The sequence below is a fragment of the Copadichromis virginalis genome, linkage group LG16 (assembly GCF_057382275.1).
Source record: "Copadichromis virginalis isolate Kocher_CV1m ecotype Utaka linkage group LG16, C_Virginalis_male_GT1.1, whole genome shotgun sequence".
NCBI classification, from domain to species: Eukaryota; Metazoa; Chordata; class Actinopteri; order Cichliformes; family Cichlidae; genus Copadichromis; species Copadichromis virginalis.
Genome location: NC_140633.1, coordinates 18,809,400 through 18,818,776, shown reverse-complemented (window position 1 = coordinate 18,818,776; position 9,377 = coordinate 18,809,400). Strand labels below are relative to the sequence as shown.

The window sequence follows — 9,377 nt, the reverse complement described above, 5'->3', positions numbered from 1 at the left end:
AGAAAGGCTGAAAGACGACCACCACTGAACAAGACACACAAGCTGAAACGTCAAGACTGGGCCAAGAAATATCTCAAGACTGATTTTTCTAAGGTTTTATGGACTGATGAAATGAGAGTGAGTCTTGATGGGCCAGATGGATGGGCCCGTGGCTGGATTGGTAAAGGGCAGATAGATCCAGTCTGACTCAGACGCCAGCAAGGTGGAGGTGGAGTACTGGTTTGGGCTGGTATCATTAAAGATGAGCTTGTGGGGCCTTTTCGGGTTGAGGATGGAGTCAAGCTCAACTCCCAGTCCTACTGCCAGTTTCTCGAAGACACCTTCTTCAAGCAGTGGTACAGGAAGAAGTCTGCATCCTTCAAGAAAAACATGATTTTCATGCAGGACAATGCTCCATCACACGCGTCCAAGTACTCCACAGCGTGGCTGGCAAGAAAGGGTATAAAAGAAGAAAAACTAATGACATGGCCTCCTTGTTCACCTGATCTGAACCCCATTGAGAACCTGTGGTCCATCATCAAATGTGAGATTTACAAGGAGGGAAAACAGTACACCTCTCTAAACAGTGTCTGGGAGGCTGTGGTTGCTGCTGCACGCAATGTTGATGGTGAACAGATCAAAACACTGACAGAATCCATGGATGGCAGGCTTTTGAGTGTCCTTGCAAAGAAAGGTGGCTATATTGGTCGCTGATTTGTTGTTGTTTTGTTTTTGAATGTCGGCGAGGATTCCGCACGGCACTCCCCTCCATTCACCTCGCGAATCTCCGCTCTCTTCCAAACAAAGTCGACGAATTACTGCTCTTAAACCGGACTAACAAGGACTTTGCACGCTCTGCTGCCCTCTGCTTCACTGAAACCTGGCTCAGTGAGCGAGTCCCAGACGCTGTCTTAAATCTGCCGGGCTTCCAACTTCACCGGGCGGACCGCGAAACAGAGCTCTCAGGGAAAACAAAGGGTGGTGGAGTCTGCTTCTACATTAATGAAGGTTGGTGTACTGATGTCACAGTGTTACAGAAACACTGCAGCCCACACTTGGAAAGTTTTCTCATCAACTGTAAACCTTTTTATTCACCGCGGGAGTTTTCTTCCTTCATGCTGGTCGGAGTTTACATCCCTCCACAGGCCAACGCGAACAACGCACTGTGCGAGCTGGCTGACCAGATTACTACCCTGGAGAGGAAATTCCCGGATTCCTTTACAATTATTCTTGGGGATTTTAACAGAGCAAACCTAAACTACGAACTCCCTAAATACAGACAGCATATAGACTGCCCCACCAGGGACAACATCATACTGGATCACTCCTACACCACTCTAAAAGATGCCTATCGCTCTGTGCCCCGGGCAGCTTTGGGACATTCTGATCACTGCATGGTCCATCTTATTCCAGTTTATAGGCAAAAACTCAAACGTGCCAAGCCTGTAGTCAAAACTGTGAAGAAGTGGACTAACGCAGCAAAGCAGGAACTGCAGGACTGTTTTGACTCCACTGATTGGACTGTTTTTGAAGCTGCATCTGAGAACCTAGATGAGCTCACGGACACTGTGACATCATACATCAGTTTCTGTGAAGACGTGTGTGTGCCAACAAAGACCTTTTGCACATACAACAACAATAAACCATGGTTCACTCCTAAACTCCAACATCTTCGCAAGGCCAAGGAGGACGCTTACAGAAGTGGTGACAGGGTCCTGTACAAGCAAGCCAGGAACACACTGACCAAGGAGATCAAAGCAGCTAAAAGGATCTACTCCCAGAAGCTGGAAGAACGGCTCTCAGCCAACGACCCTGCGTCAGTGTGGAGGGGCCTGCAGGAAATCACCAGCTACAGACGCCCCCCACCCACTATTGAAGCAAACAAAGACCTGGCCAACGAGTTAAACACTTTCTATTGCAGGTTTGAGACGGACAGACTCCCACGCCCCACCCTCCCCTCCCCAGGGACATTGCTTCAGACATTGACCCCCAACACACCTTCCACCTCTCCCCCCTTCACCCTGCCCCTCCCCAATCAAGACTCAACGACCACCCCCACCCTCCCCAATCCAGACTCAACGACCACCACCACCCTCTCCAACCCAGACTCAACGACCTCCACCACACCTCTCACCCCCCTTTCCTCCTCCCTGAAACTAAGAATACACACTCAGGATGTGAGCCGACTATTCCAGAAACAGAAGCCCAGGAAAGCCCCCGGACCAGATGGCGTCTCACCCTCCTGCCTCAAAACCTGTGCTGAACAGCTGGCTCCCATCTTTACTCGCATCTTCAACAGATCCCTGGAGCTGTGTGAAGTTCCCTCCTGCTTCAAACGCTCCACCATCATCCCTGTTCCCAAGAAACCCACCATCACAGGACTGGATGACTACAGACCTGTCGCCTTGACGTCTGTGGTCATGAAATCCTTCGAACGACTGGTGTTAGCCCATCTGAAAGACATTACAGGCCACCAGCTGGACCCTCTGCAGTTTGCCTACCGGGCAAACAGGTCAGTGGATGATGCAGTGAACACGGGGCTGCATTACATCCTGCAACACCTTGACTGCCCGGGAACTTATGCCAGGGTCCTGTTTGTGGACTTTAGTTCGGCTTTTAACACCATTGTGCCTGAACTTCTTTCCTCCAAACTCTCCCAGCTCAGCGTGTCACCAGCTACCTGTCAGTGGATCACCAGCTTCCTGACAGACAGAAAGCAACAAGTGAGGCTGGGGGAGATCACCTCTGAAACCCGGTCCCTCAGTATTGGTGCCCTCAAGGATGTGTCCTCTGACCACTACTGTTCTCCCTCTACACTAACGACTGCACCTCCAATAACTCTGCTGTCAAACTCCTAAAGTTTGCAGATGACACCACTGTCATTGGCCTCATTCAAGATGGTGATGAGTCTGCATACCGGCAGGAAGTTGAGCGGCTGGTACTCTGGTGCAGTCAGCACAATCTGGAGCTGAACACTCTTAAGACTGTAGAGATGACAGTGGACTTCAGGAGACATCCCTCAACTCTGCTCCCCCTCACCATATCAGACAGCCCTGTGTCGACTGTGAAGATCTTCAAGTTCCTGGGTACAACCATCTCCCAGGACCTGAAGTGGGAGACCAACATCAACTCCATCCTCAAAAAGACCCAGCAGAGGATGTACTTCCTGAGACAACTGGGGAAGTACAGTCTTCCACAGGAGCTGCTGATCCAGTTCTACACTGCGGTCATTGAGTCTGTCCTGTGCTCCTCCATCACAGTCTGGTATGGAGCAGCCACTAAACAGGACAGGAGCAGACTGCAGCGGACTGTACGGGCAGCAGAAAGGATCATCAGCGCCCCCCCCTGCCCTCCATCCAGGATCTGTACCTCTCAAGAACCAGGAAACGGGCAGGGAAAATCATCGCAGACCCCTCACACCCTGCACACAGACTTTTTGATCTGCTGCCCTCTGGCAGACGGTACAGAAGCCTGCAGACCAGGACCACCCGACACAGGAACAGTTTCTTTCCCCTCGCCATCTCCCTTCTTAACAGTTGACCTGTCACACTGCTCCCACTGCCAGACTGCAACTGCACCTTATGTACATTTTGTAGTATTCATTCCACCTCATTCATTTCTGTATTTTATGTATATAAGGTTAGATTCGTTATTTATAGTTGGTTTACATAGCTTTGTGTATGTATGTGTAATGTGTATATATAGACACTTGTGTGTGTGTGTGTGTGTGTGTGTGTGTGTGTGTGTGTGTGTGTGTGTGTGTGTGTGTGTGTGTGTGTGTGAGATTTACATTGTTACATTTACAGTGTTCCGCTGCTGAAGCCAGTGCATGTCCAGGCCCGTCTGAAGTTTGCCAGAGAGCACATGGATGATACAGCAGAGGATTGGGAGAATGTCATGTGGTCAGATGAAACCAAAGTAGAACTTTTTGGTATAAACTCAACTCATCGTGTTTGGAGGAAGAAGAATACTGAGTTGCATCCCAAGAACACCATACCTACTGTGAAGCATGGGGGTGGAAACATCATGCTATGGGGCTGTTTTTCTGCCAAGGGGACAGGACGACTGATCCGTGTTAAGGACAGAATGAATGGGGCCATGTATCGTGAGATTTTGAGCCAAAACCTCCTTCCATCAGTGAGAACTTTGAAGATGAAACGAGGCTGGGTCTTCCAACATGACAATGATCCAAAACACACCGCCCGGGCAACAAAGGAGTGGCTCCGTAAGAAGCATTTGAAAGTCCTGGAGTGGCCTAGCCAGTCTCCAGACCTCAACCCCATAGAAAATCTGTGGCGGGAGTTGAAAGTCCGTGTTGCTCGGCGACAGCCCCAAAACATCACTGCTCTCGAGAAGATCTGCATGGAGGAATGGGCCAAAATACCAGCTACTGTGTGTGCAAACCTGGTAAAGACCTATAGTAAACGTTTGACCTCTGTTATTGCCAACAAAGGTTATGTTACAAAGTATTGAGTTGTATTTTTGTTGTTGACCAAATACTTATTTTCCACCCTGATTTACGAATAAATTATTTACAAATCCTACCATGTGGATTCATGGATTTTTTTTTCACATTCTGTCTCTCACAGTTGAAGTGTACCTCTGGTGCAAATTACTGACCTCTGTCATCATTTTAGGTGGGGGAACTTGCACAATCGGTGGCTGACTAAATACTTTTTTGCCCCACTGTACTTGGCCAATAAACACGATTCTGATTCTGATTCTGAGATGTATATTTGTGAATGTGGAGATGTTATATTGGTTTCACTGGTAAAAATAAATAATTGAAATGGGTATATATTTGTTTTTTGTGAAGTTGCCTAATAATTATGCACAGTAATAGTCACCTGCACACACAGATATCCCCCTAAAATAACTAAAAAATAATAATAAAAAAAAAAACTACTTCCAAAAACATTCAGCTTTGATATTAATGAGTCTTTTGGGTTCATTGAGAACATGGTTGTTGTTCAATAATAAAATTATTCCTCAAAAATACAACTTGCCTAATAATTCTGCACTCCCTGTAGGTCTGTTGACAGAGCTCTGTACAGGTCTGCTCGAGCTGACCTGAAAAGGGGTCCCACCTGTCCAGCAACAACACATGGCATGGAATAATAGACATCATAAACCACAGAGGCAGAACTGTGAAAACAGAAAACCTGAGTGTGCAGCTAGCAGAGGACATAAACAGCTTCTTTGCCCGCTTTGAAACACCACAACAGCAGCATTCATCTGCCTCAGCCCTGCTCCCATCCTCATCCTCACCTGGTTCCTGCACCGCTCCATTCACTGTAACGGAGCACGATGTCAGATGAGTGTTCCTAGCAGTGAACCCCAGGAAGGCGTCCAGACGGAATACGTGGTAAAGTGCTAAGACCATGTGCCCACCAGCTCACCCTCATCTCCACCAGAATCTTCAACCTCTCACTGGATGAAGCAGCCATCCCATCCTGTCTAAAATCAGCCACAATCATCCCAGTACCAAAGAAGTCTCCCATCACCAGCCTGAACTATTATTGCCCTGTGGCCCTCACACCGGTAATCATGAAACTAGTCCTTCAGCACACCAAGGATTACCTCCCCCCAGAATTCGACCCCCACCAGTTTGCATACCGTGCAAACAGATTCACAGAAGATGCCATCACCCTCCACTCGGTGCTGAGTCACCTAGAACAGCGGCAGAGCTACGCCACAATGCTCTTTGTGGACTACAGCTCACCCTTCCACCACTCGCCCATTGAGAGCCTACTAACTTACTGCATCACAGTTTGGTACAGCAGCTGCACTAAGGCGGATAGAGCCACCCTCCCAGCATGTTTGCAATGAGTAGGAGATGCTCTGTATCTCACTGTACAACTGTATAGTGACAAAGGTATTGGGTTCTTTTCTAAAAATTGCTATAAACAGAGGAACCCAAACTGATGAAAAGTGGCGAATATTTTTTTTCAAATGACTATTTTTAGTGGATGTTTGATATAGAAGCAGAATGACAGAATGTTAAAAGAAGTTACTTTTAGTCATTCTAAGCTGGGCATTGCGTTCTCTGGCTGTTCAAAGCCATGGAACTTTAGACTTTCCAAGCAAATAATGATGGCCATACTGATGTTCTTTTCAGTACATTTTACTTTATGTTCATTTTCATTTTTATGATGTTTCTATTTTTACATAATTCCTCCCACATAGCAAAATTGGTATGGCCTGGATCTGTCCCACACAATGTGCTTACACATGGCCTGCGTACCGCAAAGAATGACGGCCCTATGGTGGCCCAGATCTGGTTTACCAGAGGTGGCCCACACATGAGCCAGCACAAGGCCAGTTGCAGACACACTGCTGGCCCTGTGCTGGCCCAGAACAGTTTCAGCTCTGGCCCCAGATGTCAGCCTAATGTGTACCTTAGCCATGTAAGCCATGTAATAACAACATGTGCTGGAACATAATAGTGCAAAAGTAACATGACGAGACTCTGTTCAGACAGTGAATGGACTGATTCTTATACAGCACTTTTTTACTCACCCATATTACTCAAAGTGCTCTATACAACATGTCACATTCACCCAATCAGGCCAAATGTGGCATGCCATCACATAAACAGTGCCATCTTACCATGCCAGAAGTCAGCCAGCAGTGCCGGCTTGACACCAGATCCAGGCAAGACCCGTCTGCTATGTGGGATGACTTGTTCTTTTGGCATTTTAGTTGTGGATTGTGTTTGGACTGTGTCTCTTGCCCTTTCAGTATTGTTTCCTTGTGCTTCTAAGTGTCCCTTTGTTTCTTTTTAGGTTATGTAGTATGGGTTAGAGATATTTTGTATGTTGTTTTTGTTTAATAAATCCGCCTTTTGGATTATTCCCTGATGTGCCTGAGTTCTGTTATTTAGTGTCACTTTGAAAGGACACACATCCAGCATTGACATATAATTGTTCTTTCAATTTTTGATAAAGATTACAGTGAATTGAGATGTAACTTGGCCCAGAGGTACGGTAGGACGCCCAGAGTAAGAAAGTGTTGAAAGTTGGACCTCAACTATTATGGATGATTTTTAATGAATTTTTGAAATTTCCATAATTGTAGTGTATTGACTGTATTGAATTGAATAAATGTTTCCATTAATTTCTGAGGAGTTCTACAGTAAATCTGGATGAAACTTGGCACACAGGTACAGTAGGTGTCCCAGAGGGGGGATGTGTTGAAAGTTGTACATCAACTACTCAGGATGATTTTTAATGAATTTCTGAAAATTGACATAATTCTACTGTATTGGCCGACTGCATTGGATACAAGTACCCTTTAATTTCTGAGGAATTCTACAGTAAATCTGGCTGAAACCTGGCACACAGGTACAGTAGGTGTCCTAGAGGGGGGATGTGTTGAAAGTTGTACATCAACTACTCAGGATGATTTTTAATGAATTTTGGAAAATTGACATAATTCTATTGTATTGACTGTATTGAATTGAATATAAGTTTCCTTTAATTTCTGTGGAATTCTACAGTAAATCTGGATGAAAATTCGCACACAGGTACAGTAGGTGTCCCAGAGGAGGGATGTGTTGAAAGTTGTACATCAACTACTCAGGATGATTTTTAATGAATTTTTGAAAATTGACACAATTGTAGTGCATTGGCTGTATTAGATTGAATAAATGTTTCCATTAATTTCTGAGGAATTCTACAGTAAATCTGGATGAAACTTGGCACACAGGTACAGTAGGTGTCCCAGAGGGGGGATGTGTTGAAAGTTGGACATCAACTACTCAGGATGATTTTTAATGAATTTCTGAAAATTGACATAATTCTATTGTATTGACTGTATTGCATTGAATACAAGTACCCTTTAATTTCTGAGGAATTCTACAGTAAATCTGGATGAAAATTGGCACACAGGTACAGTAGGTGTCCCAGAGGGGGGATGTGTTGAAAGTTGGACCTCAACTATTCAGGATGACTTTTAATGAATTTTTGAAATAAACATAATTGTAGTGCATTGACTGTATTGCACTGAATATGAGTTTACTGTGATTTCTGAGTAATATTACAGTAAATCTGGGTAAAAACTGGCCCAGAGGTAAAGTAGGTGTCCGAGAAGAGGATTGTGTTGAAAGCTTGGCATCAACTTTTAATAATGATTTTTAATGAATTTTTGAATATGCAACCAGACTGTCACGATGGCTGTATTGGGCTGTTCCATTGTAATTTATGTGCGCGCGTGCGTGTGACTGTTCACGCGCGTGCATGTGTGCGCGAGTCTAGGCTTTCAATCAGGATATAAAGCGAAAAGGCGCTACCGTAAAGACTGGTGTAAAAGCGCAAGGAAATTTATGCGGCGGATAGGAGGCGGCTGGCTTGACCGCGGCTCACAAATGACGGCTCACTTTACCGCAGTCTCACGCACACTCTCGCGTTCTCCTCATTCTTTCATTTGCCATCTTATCAACCCCGTGTGATATCTCGCCAAGCTTATGCATTTATGAGCAATTACTTATTTACATAAAATATATAGTGCAGCATTAGGAGTTTGGGTAAAGCGTGAGCCGAGCATTAGCGAGTATGTTTTTCATGATTAAAATCAGCTCTAATTATGCATTAAAGGTAGTAACATCCATTTGAGAAATTAATGGCAGGTTCATTTAAGACTAGTAAAAGGGGCGATGTTATTATATTATATAAGATGAATTAATGCCCAGATTGATATATTAAAGGTATTATACAGTGTTAAAATTACTGATGAGGGACAGAAAACTTTTTGTGCACAAGAAAATTAGTCAGATTGTGATGTTTTAAATAAAAATCAAGTGGATTTAAAAATAATAATAATGATTAAAAAATCAGTAACTAAGCATTTTAAGCAGTTCTCTGTTCTGTAATCCCTGTTTGTTTGTATTGGACAGACACCTTGCTGTTTCCTGTTTTTGTTTGTTGCTGCTGTTGTTCGTTTAATAATTTATTTTGTTGTGGCTTATTAAATGGACAAATAGACGACTGTTCCTTTTAATTCAACTGAATTCAGCTCATTTGTACTTCCCAGTCACACACGCAGAGGTTCAATGAGCTTCTAAGGCATAAAAACATTTAAAAAAAAAAAAAAAGAACTTTACTGTAGAAGATGCTTACTTGATTTGTTCCCCTGTCAGATGCATTGATAATGGAAGTTTAATGTTTCATTTCAAATCTCAGGTCTGTGTGGAGTTTACAGTTTGCATGTTCTCACTGTGCCTGCATGAGTTTCCTCTGTTTACTCCAGCTTGCTGACATGAATGTCAGGTAACTGTTCATAGCTGGGAATGTGAGAATGAATCATTGTGTATTAGTACACTGGGTGTACCACACTCTTAACAGGCATCGGCTCCAGTGTTTGCATGATGCTAGCAGGGCTGTTAACTTATTTGTTTAGGC

General features: G+C 44.5%; 1 protein-coding gene across 1 annotated transcript; it reads left to right on the top strand.

The window, feature by feature from the left end:
* Positions 1 to 323: 323 nt before the first annotated feature.
* LOC146690580 (uncharacterized) lies at positions 324 to 5,808 on the top strand. The gene is made up of 2 exons (XM_085435088.1): positions 324 to 2,762; positions 5,374 to 5,808. Exons 1-2 carry the CDS (start codon positions 1,095 to 1,097, stop codon positions 5,806 to 5,808), a joined length of 2,103 nt encoding a protein of 700 aa, XP_085291214.1. The 5' UTR covers positions 324 to 1,094.
* The last annotated feature ends 3,569 nt before the right edge of the window (positions 5,809 to 9,377 follow it).

Coding starts and splice junctions, on each gene's coding strand:
- LOC146690580 (XM_085435088.1), top strand. CDS start 1,095: ATGCTGGTCGGAGTTTACATCCCTCCACAGGCCAACGCGAACAACGCA. Junction 2,763..5,373: donor GTATTGGTGCCCTCAAGGAT/GTGTCCTCTGAC, acceptor TGTGCCCACCAG/CTCACCCTCATCTCCACCAG.